Genomic DNA, 26,501 nt, shown 5'->3' with positions numbered 1-26,501 from the left:
GTGTTGCTATTTTGGCCAGTAAAGAGAGTAAATACTTAATCATGATTAATTGCATGATTGTACATAGTTAATCGCAATTAAATCATGAATTAATCACATTTTTTATCTGTTCAAAATGTACCTTAAAGGGAGATTTGTCAAGTATTTAATACTCTTATCAACATGGGAGTGGGAAAATATGCTTGGTTTATGCAAATGTATGTATATATTTATTATTGGAAATCAATTAACAACACAAAACAATGACAAATATTGTCCAGAAACCCTCACAGGTACTGCATGTAGCATAAAAAATATGCTCAAATCATAACATGGCAAACTCAAGCCCAACAGGCAACAACAGCTGTCAGTGTGTCAGTGTGCTGACTTGACTATGACTTGCCCCAAACTGCATGTGATTATCATAAAGTGGGCATGTCTGTAAAGGGGAGACTCGTGGGTACCCATAGAACCCATTTACATTCACATATCTTGAGGTCAGAGGTCAAGGGACCCCTTTGAAAATGAAGTTTGAAAAAGTTTTTCCTCGCCAAAATTTAGCGTAACGTTGTAGCATTTTTTTGCCTCTTTCGCGACAATCTAGTATGACATGGCTGGTATCGATGGATTCCTTAGGTTTTTCTAGTTTCATATAACACCAGTATCTTCAATCTAGCTTTAAATCTGAGCCCGCTACAACCTAAAAATCGCAAATTGCGTTAATGCGTTAAAGAAATTAGTGGCGTTAAAACGAATTTGCGTAAACACATTATTATCACATTAACTTTGACAGCCCTGGTGCAAATATACAATATGAATGCATGCTTAAGAACTAAATGTGTTGCTATTTCGGCCAGGCCTCTTTCAGTAAAGAGAGTAAATATAAGTTTAATAAAAATACAGATGTAAGAGATAGCACACGATAACTTAACAGAGAACATCAAATAATTATTTGAGTCTACTGAAACTCCGGTTTGCACTTATTTTGTTTGATGCTGAGCCACATGAATCAAGAACATAGATACAGTCACTATTCATGTGCAGAACAAACAGATTAACTAAAGATACCCACTGTAATCTGCACACAAACACACACACACACACACACACAGATGAACAATGTATACAGGGGTATTCATTCTTTATCACTCTGTTGCTCACAGTGCTATTTTATTCTCTCAATAACAATTTGGGCAACGCACACACACATGCGTGCACACACACATGCGTGCACACACACATACTCACACACACACACACACACACACTGATAGACTGTCTATCTGTGTGGGGAATGACTCACCTCCTCCACCTGGAGTAGAGCCAAGCCTTTCTCGCCTCCTCCCCCTTCATCTGTGTGAGCCCTTCACTTCACTCACTCCAGCTCCACTATGGAAGCATTTCAATCATTCAAATTAGCTGTAATCACAGCCAAAGGCATAGAGTGGGAATGGCGGCACGTCACTCTGCATACTCGAGAACACTTAATACATTGATTTTGTATTGAGCATGTTGTGTTTCAAAAAAAAGAAAAAGAAAAAAGAGAGAGGGAGCTGGGGAGGAAATAAATAAGCTATCCAGGCCAAGCCTTGCTTCCGAGACAAAAGGATGGAAGCAGGGATGAGAGGCCGGCTTTTTATAATGAGCAGACTCCTTTCGGTCTTCAGACCTGACATGTGAGAGGCAGTGCATCAGCGGCACCAGCTGCAGTCCTCACATAATGACACAAATTATTGGCTCGTTAATGGGCAGCTTAGCCTTGAGTGTTCGGCCCGCAATGCCATTCTGGAGAACGGGGGAACACAGGATCAATCTCTGCCTCCTTGGACGCGCTATAAAACACGGGATGCATCCAAAGGACGTCTTATGCACATCGCAGTGTCTCTCTCTCTCTCTCTCTCTTTCTCCCTCTCTTTCTAATCCATACCGGCCCCTGGAGACTCATATTAGGAGACTCCTACACACACGCCCCTCCCACACCTTCGCTCTCCCCCACACACCACCCTCAGAACCACTATCTGTCCACCTCCACAGTCGGCCTGTGGACAAACCCAGAATAACAATGTGATCTCGCCTCTTAAAGGCACACAGGCAGCTTTCCGCATCATTATCTTTCAGTTCAGGACTGTGTTACTACATTTATGTGAGCCTCATATAATACTGATGGGTAGAATGAATAAAAACCAGCTCTGGAAAAAAACTCTGGCATATATCTGCTGGTATTTAAATGTGCATTGATTTGTGTTGTGCAGTAATAAGAATCATAACTACATGATTATCTGAGATAAAAAAAAAACAAAGCAGGCGTCTCACAGTCACATTCGACCACTGAAGCATCGAAGCCTCTGCAAAGCTGCGGCTCCGGAATAGCAATCAACATCAAACAGAGAGTCAAGTGCAGGACACACACAGCACTTGTAGGCTGCAGTCAATGAAGCACTCAGAGGAGAGGAGGTACCGGTCCAGACTCCAACATGCATGAGGAAGCCTGCAATAGGTTTGCTTAGAGTGCCCCCTTCTGTCGTATCAATTAAAATTACATAAATGACACTGCAAAAAAAAAAACATTCATAGTTTGGGACACTTAAAAAAAACCATTGCCTCTCATAACATCCTTATTCTGTAACTAATCGGCTGATTGCTGCGTTGAGTGACTGTTTTCTGCTCTTATATCTTCACCCTCTGAGACACACAATAGCCCTGTTTTTGCCTATTTTAGGGGGGTACAGGGGATCTTTAGGGGGAGAGAGCAGGTCATCAGTAGATGTCACATAGAAGTGGTGTACATAATCTGAAAGATGGGAACCTGAAGATTAATTTGAGATGCAGCTCAGCGCTGTGTGTGACCATAGAAAAAGCCATGCTGTGATTTGGTATCAAAACCTTTTGACATTTCGAGATTTCTGCAATAATTGCATTTCTTGGCAATTGGATGGCGAGTAGTTCTGTTCTGGAAACTGCTCAGAAACCCACTTATTGTCAGTATACCTAGGAAAGCCATCCATTGTCTGAATGCCCTAGGTCTGTAGTTTGTGGCTGTAAAGTTTCATGAGGCTGTGATTATCCTAGAGGTCACAACAGGTCATTTTATACAGTGAGGTCAAATTTTAAAAAATGGTCTCGTTACTATTGCTGTTACTGTTACTTATTTATACTGCATGAAAAAAACTGCATGTGATTATCATGAAGAGGGCATATCTGTAAAGGGGAGACTCGTGGGTACCGACATGACCCATTTTCAGTCATATATCTTGAGGTCAGAGGTAAAGGGACCCCTTTGAAGCTAGCGAGTCTCAGGGGGTTAAATCAACAGCTGTGCAACAAGAATAACAATTACTTTTTCGCACTAGCTCTACATTCTCTTTAAATATCTCGACAGGCGCATTTTGCAAGTTCTCACCTGACTAAAGTTGTCAGTGAAACCTGATTGGCCCGAATCTACCACAATGGAAAACTGTGGTGTTGCACAGGAAGCCATGAGGTGCACTTGTGTGTAGGAGGTGCTGAAAAGGGGTAGTTCAGAAGTTAGAGTGCTTACTACAGCAGTATCTACTTCTATTTTTAACCTGACTGTGGCCTTAACTTTCTAATCTCAATTGCCTACACAAAGCGCATTTAGTTTCGAGACGGTCCAGGATCACAAGTCTGAAAACAGCTTTTATATCTGATTGTATTTCTGCTCACTGGTCTGCAGTTGTTAATGTAGTTAACAATGAATCTTTACCTTTTTCTTTTTAGTGGCTTTAACCTCCTGACGGTCTGCCTTTCAGACTTGATTATAACTTTTTTTTCATTCTAACTCATCATAATTATTGACACATTTTCCATGCTGAAAGTCATTGTTATATAAATATGTGCTGCACATGGCCTATAGTATCACTAAACAGGTGACGTGTCAGGTGTCCTGCAACCCTAAATTTAACCAAACAATGCAGCAAATTGAATGCAACAGCAAAGGGTCCTGTGAGAGATTTCTGTCAAGGCTCAGTGCCGCCACCTAGTGTGCCAATGTAGAATAACATCAGCTCGTTCAAGACTCTTTCTTAAATATTCAATCAGCCTTTTCTCCCTGGCCTTGAATATACAGATCTTTGGCCATTTTAGCAGCGTTCTCATGCTGCCACCAAATCTCAAGTAGATGCATCTACTATTGTTCAAAACAACTGGAAAGATGTTAACTCTCTGTTAGGGAACAACAAAATATTGTGGACAATCGTGCTTCTTGCAGACATTTAAAGAACAGATACATTTCATGGTGCATAACCAGCCACCTAAATATATTATGCCCAGTGGTGGAAGAAGTATTAAGACCTTTGACTTAAGTAAAATAGTAATACCTCCATATGAAATGTACTCCATTAAAAGCCCTGTATTTATAATATTACTTAGGTAAAAGTAAGTTATCCCCCCTCACAAACACAATCATACACACACGCATGCACATTCGCTTATGCAGATCACACAAATTTCTGGTATTTTTTGATATATTTATTGTTATTGTTGTTATTATAATATGAATGCATGTTAATATATTATTTATTTTTGTTATGTTTTGTTATTTTGTTATGTTGTGTAGTCTTAATTTGTGCAAAATAAATAAACATAAACATAAAAAAGTGCATAAGAATTATCATAAAAAAATGCCCCCATTCAGAGTGTTATGTTTATCATAACGAGTAGGACATCTTATTGGAATATTATTACTGATACATCAACATGTAAGCACTATTTTAATTATGTCAAGGTGGAGCTAATTTCAACAGCTCTACATTATGTTCGGTTGGGTAGTTTAATCCACAATACATCTTATTATATAAACCGATAATGTAGTTTACATAAAAAACTCTAAATCTGAAAAGTAAGTAGTAACTATAGCTGTGAAGTAAATGTAGTGTGGAGTAAAAAGTACAATACTTCCCTCTGAAATGTAGTGCAAAGTAGCATAACATTACTTAAGTAAAATTGAAGTACCTCCAAGTTGTACTTAAGTACAGTCAGAGGCGCCACCAGGGATTTTGGGACCCACCACAACAGGCCACACCAACCCAAACCTCCAGAACCCAATCGACCCATTCAAAGCTTTAAATAACTCTACATTTGCACGCAGGGTCCGAAATTAACAATACTTGAGTAAATGTACTTGTTACTTCCCACCACTGCTGGCTATTGTTCCTTTGTTTCTCCTACATTTCAGGAGTCAGGGATGATCTGGAGATCCACTACACAGCCAGCAGAGCAGCTATGGTGAGTATCACGGTGATGTAACTAAAGTAGGTTGTTATGTGGTGTCTCCACTGTTAATGTGCAGCTATGCTGAAATATGAAAAGTCCTCATCATGCCTTGATACGACCATTTTCTGAAAACTCTAAAAGCACTTACCCTCATTTATTAGTGAGATAAATGTTCAACACCCCCTTAAATACGTCCATCTGCCCATTACAGGATAAAGCAGGATTAGGATTTTGCGGTGTTCATGTTAATTTAGTGGTGCAAGATTTCAAATTACCCATAGTACAGTCAGAAGCGTGCTTATATTGTGCTTCAACATAACGCTCCATTACTCCAATATGGAGACAGATTCGATAGAGCGGCGTTATGAAACATTCTGCTTTAAGCTTCACTGACTTTTTATACTCAAGTATCCGTCTCTGTACCGATCCAAATATATCCAAGTGGTACCACCACCAAGTATATCATAACTGTGGACCGTCACACGGTTATTGAAGCATAGTCTTCTTTTTATGCAACCAATCATTTTTATTTCTGGTAATTCAACAAGGCCTATCAAACATTTAGATATAATTGTTCTGTTCTTGTGCACTTGTGTTAAAGCTAAGGCTTACATGATGAGGATGACTCCTTTGAGACTCCAAGGTTACGTCAAAGCCACGGGTACATTTTCAGTACATCCAGCAGGACAGTCTGCACTCGATGAGGTCAAAAAGCATATATGTACATTGTGCCTGTACATGCTGCCTGTATGTGTGTTTCTAATAATGCAGTCACAAATATGGTCATGTCAGAATGGAAACTGCCTGATGGTGGTGCTAAAGGCCAGCTGATACAGTCAACAAATTCAAAAGGTTTCTTCCACTTGTGTGCATCAATATGGCACAATGCAACTTCAACTATCACAGATACACAATAAATGGGCAAACAGAGAGTTGAATGTAACTAAAATACCAAAGTGCCTTACTGTTACGATCCAGAACATATAAATTGGGCCTGTTTCAGGAATGTAAGTACATACATAAGATGGTAATCATATGACGATGTGTGTAGATGAATCTCATTCTGTAGGTGTAGATACGTAAAACACCTATAAGATAAGAAGGACTTGATTGTCCCAAAGGAAATTTGTCTTTGACACATACAATATCTGCTGCTGTTAAGAAAACACAAAATATAATAGTGAATACGTACATACACAGACTGCCAACAACCAACAAATTCATTACCTATCAGTGTGGTATTTACTGTATATGTTATATGTCTACATCAGTAGACATATAACATATCCAGTAGAAAACAGCTTATTCACTCCTACAAAATGTGCAAAAGCGCACCCAAACACAATGACCTTCTGATGACGGCGCACCACGATTAAGAAATAGGAGATAGAAATCTTGGTGTCGGCGCACCAGTCGAAAACAGCTTATTCATTCCAACAAAAAACGTGCAAAAGCGCAACCACATACAATGAGCATCTCGCCACGGCGCACCAGGATAAACAAAAATGAGAGAGAAATCTTGGTGTCAGGGCTGGGCAATATGACATATATATCGTCAAAACGATACAAAAATGTTGAAATGTTTTTGGCCATGTCGCCCATCCCTAACCCACACACAATCAACGTCTGGCGACGGCGCACCAGGATCAAGAAAAAGGAGAGAGAAATCTTGGTGTCAGCGCACCAGTAGCTTAACATCAGACAACATACTCAAAGCCAATAAAAGGGTTAAAAAATATTAAAATAAATAAATAAATTAGGCCTTTTTAGGGCTGTACCAAATGTCATTTTCTTTTACATTCGAAGCTTCTATTGATGTTTTAGAATGAAGCTTTGAATGTTTTGTCACCATATTTTATGATGTCATCACCCTAAACAAATGGGACCACCCCTTTGTGTGCAGCAAGTCAGAGAGTAAATAGCTTTTCACTGCAAAGAAATATTGTTTTTGAGAGGCTTAATGCCAACAAATATGGATTGAAGAAGAATATTTCTTTAGATAAAAACATATATTTTGGAAATAATTATTCAAATATCAACGTTATGAATTAAGCTTCGAACTATTCGGTATGGCCCTATATTTGTATAGCCATGTATTTATTTATTTAGTTGTCTTTTATATTATAAATCAGGTTTATATGTTTATAAGTATTGAAACGCACAATATACAGAGAAATATACACAGCCGGTATTCAGAAATTATTCGTTTGAAACAAGCCATTAGGATTTCTGTCCACTTGTGATGTCACAAATATACAATATTTAGACCATTACACGGTTTTAAACGTAAATATTCTAAATATGTCCCAGTTTATTCCTGTTAGCAGTCAAGGCCTATGGAAAGGAGGCTGGGTCACGTGCGGACATCGGTCTTGGTGTATGGGGTATGACAAATGCGCAGTGTAACTGAAGCTGCGGTCGTGCGTTGCGATTGGCTCAATTTCGGCGAGTGCAGACCAGATTTTACTGCGCATGTGTTTTACCCCAAAAGATATGATGCGTGACACAGCCTCCTTTCTATAGGCCTTGGTTGCAGTGTATGTTAAGGCACGCAATTCTGTTGCAAATCCGTTGAAATGCACTAAAACGGAGCGTTTCAGACCGAGGGTAAATACAGGTATATTCAAGCACAGTATGAGGAAAATAAAGTTTTTTTTAACATTACAGCATGTAAACATGTTCTAGCAGAAACACAAAATACAAGTATGAACCTGAAAATGAGCATGATATGGGACCTTTAAAGGTCCCATATTGTAAAAAGTGAGATTTTCATGTCTTTTATATTATAAAGCAGGTTTAAGTGCTTTATAAATACTGGTAAACTATCAAAACGCTCAATATACAGAGAAATACACACAGTCCGTATTCAGAAATTGTGCGTTTTGAAACAAACCGTTAGGATTTCTGTCCATTTGTGATGTCACAAATATACATTATTTGGACCATTATATGGTTTTAAACGTAAACATTCTAAATGTGTCCCAGTTTCTTCCTGGTTGCAGTGTATGTTAATGACATCAGCTGACAGGAAGTAAACATGAACCCAAACTGTTGCCAGGCAACGCAATTCTGTTACAATTCCTGTTGCAATTCCGTTGAAATGAGCTAAAACGGAGCATTTCAGACAGAGGGTAAATGCAGGTATAGTCAAGCAGACAGTATGAGGAAAATACAGTTTTTTTGAAATATTAAAGCATGTAAACATGTTCTAGCAGAAACACAAAATACAAGTATGAACTTGAAAATTAGCATAATATTGGACCTTTAATCTAATCAGATCATAGATGTTTGCATATCTGCTCTACAATGTGTTATCATCACATTTAGTTGACATCTCGGTGAATTCCTTGCAGTCAACTAAGCCAAGCTGGTCAAACCTGGCTTTCATTTGTACAGTGATGTTGTCAAAAATGCCTGACTAACTTGTCATCTTTTTCTGCTAACACATGCGACAGTTCAACATAATTTCCATGATCTGCAGAGCTCTCATTGTTTCCCCTAAAGGCTACTGAAGCTCTTGCTTGGCAAGGTAACAGGTGGCACTGATGAGGCTTTTTAATAGTTCCCTGTTTCTCTTTACCTTTGCAGGTTTACCTTCATGGTATTCCCCCTTTAGTCCACATGCTGTCACTGCTGGAGGAGAAGAGTAGCCACTGAAAACAAAATATCTTGCTAGTCTGGTGGCTAGTAACAGTGTTGGTTTACCATTAACGACCACAGCTCTTTTTTCTTCATAAAACAGCATTGATCTTTGGTCGTGTGGTCAAGATGGTAACACAACAATTAAGAAAACTTGCAACAACTCTCGCGAGATTTGCAGCCCGACGAACAATCCTAACATTTACGATCTCGCGAGAGTTGACATATGAGACCTAGAGGCACAGAGCAACTTCTTGCATTCAGGAACAGTATTTTTTTATATACTATTTTGAATAGTTTTACTGGAATATGTGTAATCCTGAGACAAATTATGAATGATGAAAATTAAAAAAATTAATTTATCTATACAATTCATGAAATGATTAATTATAAAATGATCCTTCCTGCAGCTGTAGACTTCATACACACCAAAAAACTGACAAGAACTGCACTTTACTGTACACCAACTGTCTATCAGTACTACTCAGGTGTAATTCTCACTGTGCAATATCATTTTCCACTTGTGCAATTTTGTTAATAGTCTGTTTATTGTCAATACTGTATATACTGCTCTTATTTTTATACTTCCTTCTATTTAAATGGTTCATATTTTGTTACACTTTGTTTAACTCTTTTTTACTGTGTTAGCTGATGCATCTTGTTTTTTGCACTATCCCCTTTGCTGCTATACACTGCAAATATCCTCACTGCGGGACTAATAAAGGAATATCTTATTTTACCAACAAAAAAAACTATTATATAATCTAAACATTTCATTTTAGCTTTGGTGATGCACTGCCTACCCTGACTGCACATCATTGATTCACTCTGCCCGTCTTTGGACACACCAGTAGTCACCATAATAGTGTAAATAATATGTGCAGTAAGAGTAAAGTTTAGTTTAGTTTAGTAAGATCCCCATTAGCTACAGCATTGCAGCAGCTATTCTTCCTAGGGTCCACAAACACACTTACAATAGAGTAAAGCAGCCTCATCAACATAAAATTAACCTATATTTACTGAAGAGATGGTGTCTGTTATAACAGGTCTAAACTTAAAGGGACTGTTTGTAAGAATCAGAAATTGGTTGTAACAGCGACACCTGTGGCCGTTAAGTCAACAAAAGTCAGCGTCCTGTTGCTCGCACTCGCCCATGTGCACACGCTACCTGAATGTGAGCGAGCATCCGTCAAAACGGTGAGGCGAAACCCGTCAGCTAAAACCACAATATCACTCTATATTTCAGCTGCGAGGAAGGTCTCTCCATCAATCAATGCTGATCCTAGTGCTGGCTTTTCCTGCTTCAGCCTCCCGAAGGGAGACAGGGGAGACACCAGCACCCGGCCGGAGACGATAACGTTACTCGTTGCGGAGCCTCGTCACTTCACAAGACACTGGAAACCTCTGTTGGTCTGGAGGAGCTGCAGCATTTATTTCTGCACAAAAGTCCACTGTACATTCACTAGATATTCTCAGAGCTAAACTAACTGTTCTGCAGTGTGTAGTGTGCGCGCATGCATGTGTAGAGGTGGAGCGAGTGAAGGCAGGCAGGCTGAGGAGCAGAGGAGCAGAGTACAGAACAGAGACTCCGGCCCTGGACACCAAAGCTACGGTCTCCCCCGCGTCCTCCGACCGCGACCAACACTGTTTTGCAAGACGGGCTTCACTAGATATAACTTTGCGGTTTTGGTGCATCCGTAGTTTGTGTTGGAGTCTGAGTCTGAACAGCGTAGCAACAGGCGAGCGCGAATGGGAAACCGACCCTGATTGATTTATACGTGTAAGAAGTTACAAACAGTCCCTTTAACAGTGAACATAATATATCTGATTCACAAGTATAATAGGAGGACAGCCTACAGAAGTGTTAAGTAGAAGGGTCCCTCTGTGAAAGCTCCCATGTTACTATGTAGTTTTAGTAATCTATTTTATTTCAGACTCTCCTCCATATGAGACAGCATCAGCATGGCAACAGCCACCAGTCCCGTCTGATCTGCACCACTCTGTGTTGAATTATTTCTTTCTTTTGAGTGTAATTTTAATGTACGGATGACGAACATCACTAATGACCAACAGCAGGCTTATTCTGTCAGTACGACATGATTTGTTATTTTAGATTTGTCTTGTTTAATCATGCTTTAGCTAAATGTGGAGTGGTAATAAAGCAAGATGGCCTGATTTCATGCCCAAACAATCTCAAACTTTTAAACACAATGTGATTGTATGACTGGAAAGTGACAGCAGATGTCCACAAGGAGGCAGTGTTGTCTTTTTGTTGATTTAATTCACACTCAAACAGAGAAGCGTACAGAGTTGGTGACAGAGCAACAGTTTAAAAAGATGGTACAATACAAACTGTTCTTATTTGACCAATTCAGAAAGAAGATGCACAAAGCAGTAATGTACTTAATGTAAATAATGTCGTACATAAGAGCAGGATGACATGCAGCAGTTAATATCAGTAGTTTTTACATCTATTAAACAGCACTGAGTCTACACTTATTTTCAGATTTTAAACTGTACTTAATTTGTGTGCCATGATACTAGCTCATACTAGCCTAGCCTTAAGGACTTATGCTGAGTTTAAATTTTCTTATAATAATCTAAAGTTTATTCACAAAAAATTTAATTATCAAGTTTGTAGCCGCAGAAAAAAACCCAGCTGTGCCATTAAAAGCCCAAAAATGTCACTTAAATCAGGGTTACTCAAACTTTTGGGGTCCAGGGAACCCTTACAGAGGAGAACATTTTCCAAGGAACCCTTCTTAATCGTAACAGTGATTAAGCATAATGCTTACTACGATTTGTACTCTTAGATGCCATAGGAGCTGATAAACAGAAACACTTTCCAATTTGAATCATGTTAAGATGAGATCATTCATTATTTGTCCCACAGCAGGGAAATTTTCAATGTTATTGAATATTAATGACATTTATTTCAAGCTTTCAGAAAATAAACAGTAGCAAGACATAGTCCTAATAAATCCAGATATTTAAATTTACTGCTTCAACTTAAAAATAAGGAACTTATTGCTGCGTGTCACAATCATATCAGCGTTTCTATTCGCCCAAAGCTAATGTAGGTGGGAGTAATGGACAAAATATGCTTGTTTTATTGACGCAAATGGTCCCCATCTGTAGATATGGACTTTATAATGATACAGTACAATTTTATATTATATTTTATATATATTTTTATAGCAAATTATTTCCCAGACCCCCTGACAGAGTGCCACGGACCGTCCCCAGACCCTACTTTGAGAATCTGTGACTTAAATGAATCAAATCACATGCATATATTTTCAGTCTCAACTTGTCAAATAAAAAGCTCCTTTGTATCATTTGAAAACATCAAAGTGAAGCATATTTTCAATAAATCTATGCAAAGCAAGCAAGTCCAGACTTTGGTCTGACAGTCTCATTGCTATAGAATAAGTTGTGAAAGCTTATCAGCATCTCAATTATCAGCTCTCTAATGTTATACAAACAATCAATTCAAATGCTGTGTGTTGATCAATCAATTGTCAGGCTTCATGTACCAGGGCTTTCTCTAAGGCTTCATAATCGAATCGATCCAGCTTCTGTAGTCAGGAATCTTAGTATAACTATATCTTATCGGGGCATCTGGGTCTGGATTGAGTGCGCACACCAATCCGTACGCCTTTCCATCTCCACAGACCAGTGGACCACCAGAGTCTCCCTGGAAGTACACACACAGTATGCAGTGATTGCTTCAACAACAGTCTATTAATTGTTTGTCCATGTTATAGTACAAATATACATACCTTACGCGGTCCAGTCTCTCCCTCAGAGCAGTACACGTGCTGAGCACACTCCTTACTGTCAACTAATGTTACGTTGACTTCCATGAGTACCGTAGTCATATATATTGAGTTCTGGTCTGATCTTCCCCAGCCGGAGACTGTACAGTTTGTCGGCAGAGAGCCATCACCTTGGTCTGCGAGAGCAATGGGTTTCACATCTTTGGTGAATTTTGCGTTGGAGCTCAACTTGAGGAATAGAGAGAGAAAAAAATATATTAAAAAAAATATACAAATATCAATCTGTGAAGTATTTTAATGCTCATCTTGGTTAATATATTAAACAGAGCATTTGCTAATAACATAAGAAACAAATTGGAAATCTCTGCAGTTAAGTTCAAAGATTTTAAATATAATATTTTTTTCTTTTACCTTGAGAAGCATTATGTCACCTTCATAATCAACTTCATTGAAGTCTTCATGTGGATATTTTTTTTCCACAGATATATTCTGTATTTCAGCTCTGTTATGGACATTGTGAACTCCCAGTAAGGCCGTGTAACTAAAATGACAAAAGTGCAGAAAAGTTATCTTTTTTTCCCCATCAGAGAGCATTGTGTTCTTGAAATAAAAATATTAAAAGACTTGAATATATGTCACAATTCATGAAGCATATTTGTCAGATAAAAGATAAAGTGTGTTAAACTGACTTGGCTCTGCAGTGGGCTGCAGTCATCACAAAATCCTCGTTCAGAAGGAAGCCACCGCAGTGTGTCAATTTACCATCCTCTGTGCGCGCCTCCAAAAGCACCATGTAAGGCCGGCTATGTGGCTCGGCCTGCTGACCTCCAAAGATTTCCCCTGTATGAACTGAAAAAAAGTGCATGTGTGACCAGAACTAAAACTTACCAAAGAAACCAACAGCTTTAAACAGCATACTATAATAGAGTTATATCAGTGTATAATGAAATAAAAACTAAACTTACCTTGACCATGAAGAGTCAGCACAAGTATCAGTATTAGCAGCTCACAGTGGAGAGACATGGTGAGATCAGAGTCCAGCTGAGCTGCTGTAAAGTAGTGGCTCACATCACTGACAGTTCAGTCTTTAAATACTTCCTGTATCAGGTAGGGAAGGAAGTGTTTGTGCAGCTTGCATATGCAAATGATGTGGCTTTAAACCTCATCGTCTCTATCACCTCCAGAGCAGGACAAGTGTTAGATTTTCATAGTACAAGCCTAAATTATTTAGACAATGTGAAGTCAAGTAGATACTGTATGGTGCATGAGGTTTACATACACCATATGTTATATCAGTAATGGAAAGTAACTAAGTGCATTTACTCAAGTACTGTACTTTAACTTCTGAGACCCACAATAGACCTGTTTTTCTGTTTTTTAGGGGGTCACAGGGGGTCTTTAGGGGGAGATAGCAGGTCAGCAGTAGATGTCACATCGAAGTGGTGTATATTATCTGAAAGATGGGAACCTAAAGATGAATTTGATCAGAAATAAACATGAATTAATTAATTATTTAAAATAAATTGTAAAAGTGTATAAGGGCGATATACTCATATGTTATGATAGAAGTATGTGATGGCCATCACCATGCTCTATTATGTCTCAAGTTGTTGCAACAATTTTGGGGTTGATACCATTTGTTACACAGATTTGGTGCTAAATTTAACCTCTTTTTTTCCCACTTGAGTGGATAAAAATGATCAATAATCCCTCTAAAATACCACACTAAGACACCAAGACCTTGAAGAACATCATAGAAAAAGTCATGCTTTGATTTGGTTTCATACTTTTGACATTTGGAGATTTCTGCAAGAATTGCATTTTTCTGCGATTAGATTGTGAGCACTTCTGTTTGGGAAACTGTTCAGAAACCAGAAACCCCCCTATTGTCAATCTATCTAGGGAGCCATCCATCCTCTGAATGCTCTAGGTCTCTAGTTTGTGGGTGTAACGTTTCATGAAGCTGTGATTATCCTAGATAATCCTCATTTTATACAGTGAGGTCAAATTAAAAAAAAAAATGATCTCACTACAATGAAATGGCTACTATGGGGACTAACATCACACATCAATACAATTGTTCATTGGATCCACAAGAGTCTCAGCTTTACAGTGATACGCAATTCAAGAGTGTTTAGGGACCCCATTATGCAGAAATATTCAAATACACCATTTTAGAATAGGCAGAAATAACCCATTTATACTGCATGCAAAAAACTGCATGTGATTATCATAAAGTGGGCATGTCTGTAAAGGGGAGACTCGTGGGTACCCACAGAACCCATTTTCATTCACATATCTTGAGGTCAGAGGTCAAGGGACATCTGTGAAAATGGCAGATTAAAGAAGCCAAACTATTCATCTGCAGCCACATCATGCACAGCTGGCCAGGACACAAAACTGGTTATTTTGTGAGAGTACTGAACACAAACCTAAGGGATTTCCCCACAACGAGGTTGATGCTAGCAAGCAGTGGTGTAATGTAGCAAAGTAATAATACCTTGTAACACTATTTTTTGGGAATATAGTTTTTATATTTCTGTCAACTTTCACTCTACATTTTCAAAAATGTTTACTTTTACACATCTGTTTTTAGGTGGTGAACGTGTTAAGAGGAATAACTTAATCTAAAAAAATCTTACTTGCCTGCTTTTTTATTTATAGCATTTACCTTTACTTTCAATACTTAAGTATATTTAATATCAGAAAAATACTTTTGATACTCAAGTACAGAAAATAGATACTTTAAAATTTTCACTCAATATTCTAATCGGTGACTTTACTATAGTACTGTCTGTACTTTTACTAAAGTGTGGCTTTCACACTTCATCCACCACCGCTAGCAAGTAAAACATGATAAAGCTTGGCAGGTGTTTTATATGTGTAGGACCCAAATATATCTCAAGGTTCTGTAAGGGAAAGACAGTGTCATGTTAACTTGTTGAGGGAGACAAATGTTCCTAGTTGTGAGAAGAGAGACACAGCCCACTATTTAAGATCCAGAAACAGTTGGAGTTATCCCCCACACAGACTTGACAATGAAAGCACTGTGCTGCTTCAAACTTCTTAACAGTTTGCAGGCTCTCTCTCAATGACTAACAGGACCCAACCTGAACCTAATGAGCATTTTGATAAAGTTTAGACTGCTTGGAACTCTACATGGCTGACACCAAGAACGAATTTCAGCAGAAGTCATTATCATAAAGCTACTAAGATGCTGTGAGATTGTTTGTGGTTCACGGAGGAAAATAACAGGAAGCCATGTGAGCTGAGAATGATTAAGCTGATGGTTGGTCCTTCCTATAAACTACCATGAGAACACAACTAAAACACCGTATTAATCAGAACATCTACAAGTGGTAAAACTTCACTATGTGGATGAACTTGTTCCCATGTGGCGAGGTCAATAAAAGGAGAAAAACTGGGGAACTGAACCCCAAGAAACACCGCCTCAAAAACCTTTAATGTTGTTTTGATAACTGAAAAGGCACACAGACGTGTTACTGACACAAGACAGAGACATGTTTTCATGAATGGACCAAATGTTTTATTGAAATGATCAAATAGGCAGGGACTGGAGCTGCTGGGGAGGAAATTATATTAATAGCCAAATGAAAATTACTGAAACCAATAAAGGGAGTAAAAGCAGTGCATTATTACAATTTTAGCTAAGAAGGCCCCAATACTTAATCTAAAACTGTAAGACAACCCTTAAGCATCTAAAACTAGCCATTCCAACATAAACTAAGCAAAACTGGGGAGACTGAGCTGAGGCCACTGGTGGAGAGGAAGACTACACTGAGGAGGGTCGTGTCTAGAAGGTAACCCACAAGTTGCGAGATTAAGGTTAGGCACCGACCTCCAACGGTTAAGGCTAGGCAACGACGGTTAAGGCTAGGCACCGACGGCTAAGGCTAGGCACCGACCTCCGACGGTTAAAGCTAGGCACCGACGGTTAAGGCTAGGCACGGACCTCCAGCGGTTAAGGCTAGGCACTGACCTCAGACGGTTAAGGTTAGGCACCGACCTCCGACGGTTAAGGCTAGGCACCGACGGTTAAGGCTAGGCACGGACCTCCGACGGTTAAGGCTAGGCACCGACCTCCGACGGTTAAGGCTAGGCACCGACCTCCGACGGTTAAGGCTAGGCACCGACCTCCGACGGTTAAGGCTAGGCACCGACCTCCGACGGTTAAGGCTAGGCACCGACCTCCGACGGTTAAGGCTAGGCACCGACCTCAGACGGTTAAGGTTAGGCACGGACCTCCAGCGGTTAAGGCTAGGCCGTCGGGCAGCGAGTCTCAACAACATTTCGCAATTTGCAGGTTACCATCTAGATATGACCACTGAGTGCTACTGCTTACTCACCTCAGGCGCAACAACAATCCTCACAGCAAAAATTGTGCAATCTACATTCATATCCCCCCATAAGCTTTTACTTGCATCATGCATAAGGTGTAGGGACCTCACCACGGGTGCCTGGCCTCCCAACAATATGGCACTTTGCTTTACTGAAAGAAAGGGAACAAATACACAAAGAAGTAAACAACATTACAATCCAGGCAGTTTGACAATGCAGGTAGAGGAATAATAACTCAAGCAAACAACAAGGAGCAAAACAGCAGCAGGTGACCCCACAAAGGGACTAACATCATGCAGGGCTCACCATGCTGCATGCTAAAAGTATACATTTTTGAGGTTCTCCTCACCACCTCTGGTACGGGGCATTAACACATGGGATCACTCAGAAGAAGGTAGGCAGGACAGCAATGGGGTTCCAACACACAATGGACTCAACCAACACAGAAGAGATCAAGGCTAGAAGTATGCAGTGTAGATAGGCTAACTTGTGCATGTTAACTGATCATTTTAACTACATACCTGTAACACCCAACACTACCAGCCAGGACAGAGGACAAGGGTCAAGAGATGGAGCATAAGCCAACAGGTGCCTTATATAAACTGGCCCTAATAAGGGAATTGGTTGGGGGAGGAGTCAGGCATTGGGCTGCTTTCACCAACACTACACATGATACTGCATTCACTTGCACAAGGAGAGCATTCCCCACCACACTATGGTGCATGAGGTTTACAGGGGGTCTTCAGGGGGATATAGCAGGTCAGCAGTAGATGTCACATAGAAGTGGTGTACATCATCTGAAAGCTGGGAACCTGAAGATTAATTTCATCAGAAATAAATATGAATTAATTAATTATTCTAAATAAATTGTAAAAGTGTATAAGGGTGATATACTCATATTATATATTATGATAGAAGTATGTGATGGCCATCCCCATGCTCTATTATGTCTCATAAGTTGTTGCAGCAATTTTTGGGTTGTAAAACAGATTTGATGTTAAATTTAACAATTTTTTACCACTTGAGAATTGATAAAAATGATCAATAATCCCTCCAAAATACCACATTAAGACACCAAGACCTTGAGGAACACCATAGAAAAAGCCATGCTGTGATTTGGTATCAAAAACTTTTGACATTTGGAGATTTCTGCAAGAATTGCATTTTTCAGTGATTAGATGGCGAGCACTTCTGTTGCGTAAACTGCTCAGAAACCTCCTTATTGTCAATCTACCTAGTAAGGCCATCCATCCTCTGAATGTCCTAGGTCTCTAGTTTGTGGTTGTAAAGTTTCATGAGGCTGTGATTATCCTAGAGTTCACAAGAAGTCATTTTATATATATTATTTATATATATTTACAGTGATACCCAATTTATGTAATTCCAAGACTGTTCAAGGACCCCATTATGCAGAAACATTCAAATACATGTATTTAGAATACATGAAAATAACACATTTATACTGCATGCAAAAAAACAGCATGGTTTTTGCCTCAAACTGCATGTGATTATCATAAAGTGTGCATGTCTGTAAAGGGGAGACTTTTGGGTACCAATAGAACCCATTTTCATTCACATATCTTGAGGTCAGAGGTCAAATATTGTACTTTTCCTCGACTATTTTGACATCTTTAGTTACTAGTTACTGTAAGGTTAAGATTTAATACAAAATATAAATCAACTAATAAATGATGATATATTATTATAGGTTAAGCTACCCAGCAGTATCTACAGTACTTACAGACCCACCTTTACCAGCTGCAACTTTGAAGTGATGAACACATGAATGCATTATTAATTATAATCCAGTGATATATATATTATTTGAAATACTTGCACCTTTTATAACTTAAGTGTATTTCTATGTTTTTCTTTGTTATTTTACTTAACATTGACATTTGAATGCCAGACTTTTACTTTTCACAGTATTTTTTAAACTGTACTGCTACTTTTACTTACATAAAATATCTGAGTACTTCTTCCACCATAGTATTATATTGATGTTTCTGTGGTAACGCACAGCCAGAAAGATCTTTATTGGCATTTTGTGCTGAATGCTGTGGCTCCATCAGAGGCCACAAAGCCCCAAAGGAAACATTGATGTTGTGAAATGATCGCTGAGCTAATTTCTATATCAACCACACTAATCGAGAATTGTGAAACCGGCTGCAGCTAGTCAGATTTCATGAGCTAGATAGCTACTGCGTAACGGTCTATACGTGCCGATTCTGTCAGATCTCAGCATAATAACCCCTCTTACGAAAGCTGATGATTAAGAAATTTATTGATAACATCTTTTTTGGCGCATGTACAAAGCTTCCATTCACAATGATGCTCTCACTTTAACAAACAGCAATTCTGCAATTAATTTACTGCACAACAGATTTGAAAGAACTGACCTCATCATTAATACACATTATGTTAAGGCTCAACCTCATCCCTGCAATAAAGTCAGATTATCAAGCCTCTGAGACGGTTATATGATGAATGTGTAATTCAGATCAGCAGCCTGGAGTCACTACATGTAGTACAGACACTTAAGGAAATCTACTGTACATTACTTTTTGGGAGTATCTGTACTATAGTTTTTATATTTCTTTCAACTTTCCCTCTACTACATTTCCTCAATAAAATGTGTACTTTTACTCCGATACTTTGAAGTATCTTCATTTTTAAATGGTGCACGTGTTAAGAGGAATAACTTAATCTAAAAAAAAATCGTACTTGCCTGCTTTTTTATTAACAGCATTTACTTTTACTTTCAATACTTAAGTATATTTAATATCAGAAAATTACTTTTGATGCTCAAGTACAGAAAATAGATAATTTAAGATTTTCACTCAATATTCTAATAGGTGACTTTACTTCTACTAAAGTCATTTTCTGGTTAGATGTCTGTACTTTTATTAAAGCGTAAAAAATGATAAAGCTTGGCAGGTGTTTTATATGTGTAGGACCCAAACATATCTCAAGGTTCTGTAAGGGAAAGACAGTGTCATGTTAACTTGTTGAGGGAGACAAATGTTCCTAGTTGTGAGAAGAGTAAGACACAGCCCACGATTTAAGATCCAGAAACAGTTGGAGTTGAGAAAGCTCCCATGTTACTATGTAGTTTTAGTAATCTATTTTATTTCAGACTCTCCTCCATATGAGACAGCATCAGCATGGCAACAGACACCAGTCCCGTCTGATCTGCACCACTTTGTGTTGAATTATTTCTTTCTTTTGAGTGTTATTTTAATGTACGGATGACGAACATCACTAATGACCAACAGCAGGCTTATTCTGTCAGTACGACATGATTTGTTATTTTAGATTTGTCTTGTTTAATCATGCTTTAGCTAAATGTGGAGTGGTAATAAAGCAAGACGGCCTGATTTAATGCCCAAACAATCTCAAAATTGGAAACACAATGTGATTGTATGACTGGAAAGTGACAGCAGATGTCCACAAAGAGGCAGTGTTGTCTTTTTGTTGATTTAATTCACATTCAAACAGAGAAGCGTACAGAGTTGGTGACGGAGCAACAGTTTAAAAAGATAGTACAATACAAACTGTTCTTATTTGACCAGAAAGAAGATGCACAAAGCAGTAATGTATTTAACGTATATAATGTCGTACATAAGAGCAGGATGACATACAGTAGTTAATATCAGTAGTTTTTACATCTATTAAACAGCACTGAGTCTACACTTATTTTCAGATTTTAAGCTGTACTTAATTTGTGTGCCATGATACTAGCTCATACTAGCCTAGCCTTAAAGACTAGTGCTTGGTTTAAATTTGCTTACAATAATCTAAAGTTTATTCACAAAAAATGAAGTTATCAAGTTTGTAGCCCTCGGCAGCAAAAAACAAACCCAGCTGTTCCATAAGAAGCCAAAACATGTCACTTAAATCAGGGTTTCTCAAACTTTTGGGGTCCAGGGACCCCTTACAGAGGAGAACATTTTCCAAGGAACCCTTCTTAATCGTAACACAGATTAAGTATATACCTACTACCATTTGTACTCTTAGATGCCATAGGAGCTGATAAACAGAAACACTTTCCAATTTGAATCATGTTAAGATAAGATGAGATAATTCATTATTTGTCCCACAGTGGGACAATTTGTAATGTTATTATATGTTAATACCATTTATTTCAAGCTTTCAGAAAATAAACAGTAGCAAGACATAATCCTAGTAAATCCAGATATTTAAATTTACTGCTTTAACTTAGAAATAATGAACTTATTGCTGCGTGTCACAAGTTTCTATTGGCCCAAAGCTAATGAAGGTGGGAGTAATGGACAAAATATGCTTGTTTTGGTCGTGGGGTCCCCATCTGTAGATATGCACTTTTTAAAGATAGAGCACAATTTTATCATTTATAGCAAATTATTTCGCGGACCCCCTGACAGTGTTACAGACCCTTGGGGGACACCGTACCCCACTGACTTAAATGAATCAAATCACATTCATATAGTTTCAGTCTCAAATTGTCAAACAAAAAGCTCCTTTGTATCATTTGAAAACATCAAAGTGAAGCATATTTTCAATAAATCTATGCAAAGCAAGCAAGTCCAGACTTTGGTCTGACAGTCTCATTGCTATAGAATAAGTTGTGAAAGCTTATCAGCATCTCAATTATCAGCTCTCTAATGTTATACAAACAATCAATTCAAATGCTGTGTGTTGATCAATCAATTGTCAGGCTTCATGTACCAGGGCTTTCTCTAAGGCTTCATAATCGAATCGATCCAGCTTCTGTAGTCAGGAATCTTAGTATAATGATATCTTTTCGGGGCATCTGGGTCTTGATAGAGTATGGACACCACCCCGTACGCCTTTCCATCTCCACAGACCAGTGGACCACCAGAGTCTCCCTGGAAGTACACACACAGTATGCAGTGATTGCTTCAACAACAGTCTATTAATTGTTTGTCCAAGTTATGGTACAAATATACATACCTTACCCGGCCCAGTCTCTACCTCAGAGCAGTACACGTTGTCCTGAGCACACCGCTCACTGTCAACTAATGTTACGTTGACTTCCATGAGTTCCTTAGTCATATATGTTGAGTTCTGGACTGAACTTCCCCAGCCGGAGACTGCACAGTTTGTCGGCAGAGAGCCATCACCTTGGTCTGCGAGAGTAATGGGTTGCACATTTTTGCTGAATTTCGCCTTGGAGCTCAACTTGAGGAATAGAGAGAGAAAAAAAATACATTTAAAAAATTATAAATATCAATCTGTGAAGTATTTTAATGCTCATCTTGGTTAATATATTAAACAGAGCATTTGCTAATAACATAATAAGAAACAAATTGGAAATCTCTGCAGTTAAGTTCAAGGATTTTAAATTCCTTTTCGTCTTTCCGTCTCAAAGACGCTTGATTTAAAATTCAATCGCCTTTGAGTTCTTTAAAAGCGCTATATAAGTTGAATTAATTATTATCATTATTATTATTATTAAGGACAATATTTTTTTCTTTTACCTTGAGAAGCATTATGTCACGTTTATGATCAGTTACATTGTAATCTTCATGTGGATATTTTACTTCCACAGGTATAGTCTGTATGTCAATTCTGTTAGTGGCATCGTGAACTCCCAGTAAGGCCGTGTAACTGAAATGACAAAAGTGCAGAAAAGTTATCTTTTTTTCCCCATCAGAGAGCATTGTATTCTTGAAATAAAAATATTAAAAGACTTGAATATATGTCACAATTCATGAAGCAAATTTGTCAGATAAAAGATAAAGTGTGTTAAACTGACTTGGCTCTGCAGTGGGCTGCAGTCATCACAAAATCCTCGTTCAGAAGGAAGCCACCGCAGTGGCTTGTTTTACCATCCTGCATGCGCTTCTCCAAAAGCACCATGTAAGGCCGGCTATGTGCCACAGCCTCCCGACCTCCAAAGATTTCCCCTGTATGAACTGAAAAAAGTGCATGTGTAACCAGAACTAAAACTGACCAAAGAAACCAACAGCTTTAAACAGCATACTATAATAGAGTTATATCAGTGTATAATGAAATAAAAACTAAACTTACCTTGACCATGAAGATTCAGCACAAGTATCAGTATTAGCAGCTCACAGTGGAGAGACATGGTGAGATCAGAGTCCAGCTGAGCTGCTGTAAAGTAGTGGCTCACATCACTGACAGTTCAGTCTTTAAATACTTCCTGTATCAGGGAGAGAAGGAAGTGTTTGTGTAATTTGCATATGCAAATGATGTGGCTTTAAACCTCGTCGTCTCTATCACCTCCAGAGCAGGACAAGTGTTAGATTTTCATAGTACAAGCCTAAATTATTTAGACAATGTGAAGTCAAGTACTGTGTGGTGCAAGAGGTTTACAGGGGGTCTTTAGGGGGAGATCGCAGGTCAACAGTAGATGTCACATATAAGTGGTGTATATTATCTGAAAGCTGGGAACCTGAAGATGAATTTGATCAGAAATAAACATGAATTAATTAATGAATTATTTAAAATAAATTGTAAAAGTGTATAAGGGTGATATACTCATATATCATGATAGAAGTATGTGATGGCTATCCCCATGCTCTATTATGTCTCTTAAGTTTTTGCAGCATTTTTGGGTCGTTACACAGATTTGGTGCTAAATTTAACAATTTTTTACCACTTGAGAATTGATAAAAATGATCAATATCCCTCCAAAATACCACATTAAGACACCAAGACCTTGAGGAACACCATAGAAAAAGCCTTGCTGTGATTTGGTATCAAAAACTTTTGACATTTGGAGATTTCTGCAAGAATTGTATTTTTCAGTGATTAGATGGCGAGAACTTCTGTTGTGTAAACTGCTCAGAAACCCCCTTATTGTCATCTACCTAGTAAGTTGACAGGTACCATCAGACTCCAACACAAACTACACGGAAGCACCAAAACCTCTTGGTTGTATCTAGTGAAGCCCGTCTTGCAAAACAGTGTTGGCGGTGGTCATAGTACGCGGGGGAGACCGTAGCTTTGGTCTCCAGGACCGGAGTCTCTGCTCCTCTGCCTGCTTGCCTTCACTCACACACCGCGCTCGTTCTCGCTCCACCTCTAGACGTGCACGCGCGCTCTCTACACACTGCAGGAGAGTTAGTAGCTCTGAGAATATCTAGTGAATGTACAGTGGACGTTTGTGCAGAAATAAATGCTGCAGCTCCTCCAGACCAACAGAGCTTTCCCGTGACTTATGAAGTGACGGGGCTCCGCAGCGAGTAACGTTATCGTTTCCTACCGGGTGCCGGTGGGAGACGATAACGTTTCTCTTCCTGCTTCAGCCCGGGAGGCTGAGGAAGGAAAAGCCAACACTAGGATCAGCAGTGATTCATGGAGAGACCTTCGTCTGGTCAGCTAACATTACTGCCAAGCAGCTGAAATATAGAGTGATATTGTGGTTTTAGCTGACGTGTGTCGCCTCACTGTTTTGACCGATGCTCGTTCATGTATATTTAGAGCGAGCACAAGCGCGAGCCCGACGCTGACTTTCGTTGACTTAATGGCCACAGGTGTCGCTGTTAACAAGCATTTCTGAAAGTTACAAATAGTCCCTTTAAGCCTAATATGTGCACATGAAAAGCTAGAAAGCTAGCATTACAGCGATGTCCATGAAAAGGTAATGTTACCAAGACTGTCAGAATGACACCACAATTAAACACACACACAGTAAATGCATCCACCTAAATCACATAATGTTACTGCATATAATCATAAAGCATATTAAACACACATTACCTTGTTCCCGTACTGGCTAGGCGCTTAATTATCAGTTTATGATAACAATATAGCAGCGAAAATTGCGTGCTCTCCTTCCTTCAGTAAGTCTCCGTAGCAGTATCCTTCTTCCGCCAGGAGGTGGCGTCAAAATAAAAGTCACGTAGAGTAAAAAGGGCGACTTTCAAAATAAAAGCTCGTAGAAAGTAATTACCTTATAAACGGACCTTAACACACATTTAGGAGTCATTTACACCCAGTATGCAGAAATATTCAAATACATGTATTTAGAATACACGAAAATAACATATTTATACTGCACGCAAATAAAACTACATGGTCTTTCCCCCAAACTGCATGTGATTATCATAAAGTGGTTCATGTCTGTAAAGGGAAGACATAGAACCCATTTTCATTCACATATCTTGAGGTCAGAGGTCAAGGAACACCTGTGAAAATGGCCATGACAGTTTTTCCTCACCAAAATGTATCCCAACTTTGGAGCGTTATTTAGCCTCCTTCCCAACAAGCTAGTATGACATGGTTGGTAACAACTGATTCCTTAGGTTTTTCTAGTTTCATATGAAATCTATATCTTATCTCGCCGGTCTCAGAGGGTTAGGTACTGTTGTGATCTATTTTTACTTTACTTGAATATTTCCATTTGATGTTACTACTAGTTACTGTAAGATTAAGATTTAATACAAAATATAAATCAACTAAGAAATGATGATATATTATTATAGGTTAAGCTACCCAGCAGTATCTACAGTACTTACAGACCCACCTTTACCAGCTGCAACTTTGAAGTGATGAACACATTAATTCATTATTAATTATAATCCAGTGATATATATATTATTTGAAATACTTGCACTTTTTATAACTTAAGTGTATTTCTATGTTTTTCTTTGTTATTTTACTTAACATTGACATTTGAATGCCGGACTTTTACTTGTCACAGTATGTTTTACACTACTGCTACTTTTACTTACATAAAATATCTGAGTACTTCTTCCACCATAGTATTATATCGATGTCTCTGTGGTAACGCACAGCCTTGAAGATCTTTATTGGCATTTTGTGCTGAATGCTGTGGCTCCATCAGAGGCCACACAGCCCTAAAGGAAACATTGATGTTGTGAAATGATCGATGAGCTAATTTCTATATCAACCACATTAATCAAGAATTGTGAAACCGGCTGCAGCTAGTCAGATTTCATGAGCTAGATAGCTACTGCGTAATGGTCTATGCGTGCCGATTCTGTCAGATCTCAGCACAATAACCAAAGTTGATGATTAAGAAATTGATTGACAACATTTTTTTTGGAGCAAGTACAAAGCTTCCATTCACAATGATGCTCTCACTTTAACAAACAGCAATTCTGCAATTAATTTACTGCACAACAGATTTGGAAGAACTGACCTCATCATTAATGCACATTATGTTAAGGCTCAACCTCATCCCTGCAATAAAGTCAGATTATCAAGCCTCTGAGAGGGTTATATGATGAATGTGTAATTCAGATCAGCAGCCTGGAGTCACTACATGTAGTACAGACACTTAAGGAAATCTACTGTAACAAAGTAATAATACTTTGTTACAGTACTTTTTGGGAGTATATGTACTATAGTTTTTATATTTCTTTCAACTTTCCCTCTACTACATTTCCTCAATAAAATGTGTACTTTTACTCCGATACATTTCCCCTAAGTATCTTCATTTTTAGTTGGTGCACGTGTTAAGAGGAATAACTTAATCTAAAAAAAAATCTTTCTTGCCTGCTTTTTTATTAACAGCATTTA

General features: G+C 38.6%; 2 protein-coding genes and 1 long non-coding RNA gene across 4 annotated transcripts in view; all 3 read right to left on the bottom strand.

Annotated features, from left to right (window-relative positions):
• Window positions 1–9,560, bottom strand: part of LOC141767925 (uncharacterized) — a 66,616-nt gene extending 57,056 nt beyond the window's left edge. The window contains exon 1 of the long non-coding RNA XR_012593965.1: window positions 8,792–9,560. This is a non-coding gene — a long non-coding RNA (uncharacterized LOC141767925). The remainder of the gene's footprint in view (window positions 1–8,791) is intronic.
• A 1,551-nt stretch (window positions 9,561–11,111) lies between these two features.
• Window positions 11,112–13,805, bottom strand: LOC141767922 (granzyme B(G,H)-like). 2 transcript variants are annotated; one of them, XM_074635665.1, is made up of 5 exons: window positions 13,595–13,779; window positions 13,319–13,478; window positions 13,041–13,170; window positions 12,633–12,857; window positions 11,112–12,547 (listed from the first exon to the last, which is right to left on the bottom strand). In XM_074635665.1, the coding sequence occupies exons 1-5, from the start codon at window positions 13,650–13,652 to the stop codon at window positions 12,398–12,400; spliced, it is 723 nt and encodes a 240-aa protein (XP_074491766.1). In that variant the 5' UTR covers window positions 13,653–13,779; the 3' UTR covers window positions 11,112–12,397. The 2 variants fall into 2 exon arrangements, 1 of the variants encoding a protein (XP_074491766.1); XR_012593964.1 differs by lacking the exons at window positions 11,112–12,547; window positions 12,633–12,857; window positions 13,041–13,170 and having other exon boundaries at window positions 13,339–13,512; window positions 13,595–13,805.
• A 6,705-nt stretch (window positions 13,806–20,510) lies between these two features.
• Window positions 20,511–23,094, bottom strand: LOC141767924 (granzyme B(G,H)-like). The gene is made up of 6 exons (XM_074635667.1): window positions 23,022–23,094; window positions 22,747–22,906; window positions 22,469–22,598; window positions 21,942–22,169; window positions 21,719–21,856; window positions 20,511–21,425 (listed from the first exon to the last, which is right to left on the bottom strand). The coding sequence occupies exons 1-6, from the start codon at window positions 23,077–23,079 to the stop codon at window positions 21,369–21,371; spliced, it is 771 nt and encodes a 256-aa protein (XP_074491768.1). The 5' UTR covers window positions 23,080–23,094; the 3' UTR covers window positions 20,511–21,368.
• Window positions 23,095–26,501: the final 3,407 nt, after the last annotated feature.

Source organism: Sebastes fasciatus, chromosome 5 (genome assembly GCF_043250625.1).
Source record: "Sebastes fasciatus isolate fSebFas1 chromosome 5, fSebFas1.pri, whole genome shotgun sequence".
Lineage (NCBI taxonomy): Eukaryota > Metazoa > Chordata > Actinopteri > Perciformes > Sebastidae > Sebastes > Sebastes fasciatus.
The sequence above is the reverse complement of the archived record's forward strand: the minus strand, read 5'-3'. Positions and strand labels throughout refer to the sequence as shown.

Excerpts from the sequence above, each read along its gene's own strand:
- LOC141767922 (XM_074635665.1), bottom strand. The coding sequence starts at position 13,652 with ATGTCTCTCCACTGTGAGCTGCTAATACTGATACTTGTGCTGACTCTT. Across the intron at positions 13,171-13,318 it reads GCAGCCCACTGCAGAGCCAA|TTACACGGCCTTACTGGGAG; the intron begins GTCAGTTTAACA and ends TTGTCATTTTAG. Across the intron at positions 12,548-12,632 it reads GAGAGACTGGACCGCGTAAG|GGAGACTCTGGTGGTCCACT; the intron begins GTATGTATATTT and ends GTGTACTTCCAG.
- LOC141767924 (XM_074635667.1), bottom strand. The coding sequence starts at position 23,079 with ATGTCTCTCCACTGTGAGCTGCTAATACTGATACTTGTGCTGAATCTT. Across the intron at positions 22,170-22,468 it reads GTGACATAATGCTTCTCAAG|TTGAGCTCCAAGGCGAAATT; the intron begins GTAAAAGAAAAA and ends CTATTCCTCAAG. Across the intron at positions 21,426-21,718 it reads GAAGCTGGATCGATTCGATT|AGTGGGGTACGGTGTCCCCC; the intron begins ATGAAGCCTTAG and ends TTCATTTAAGTC.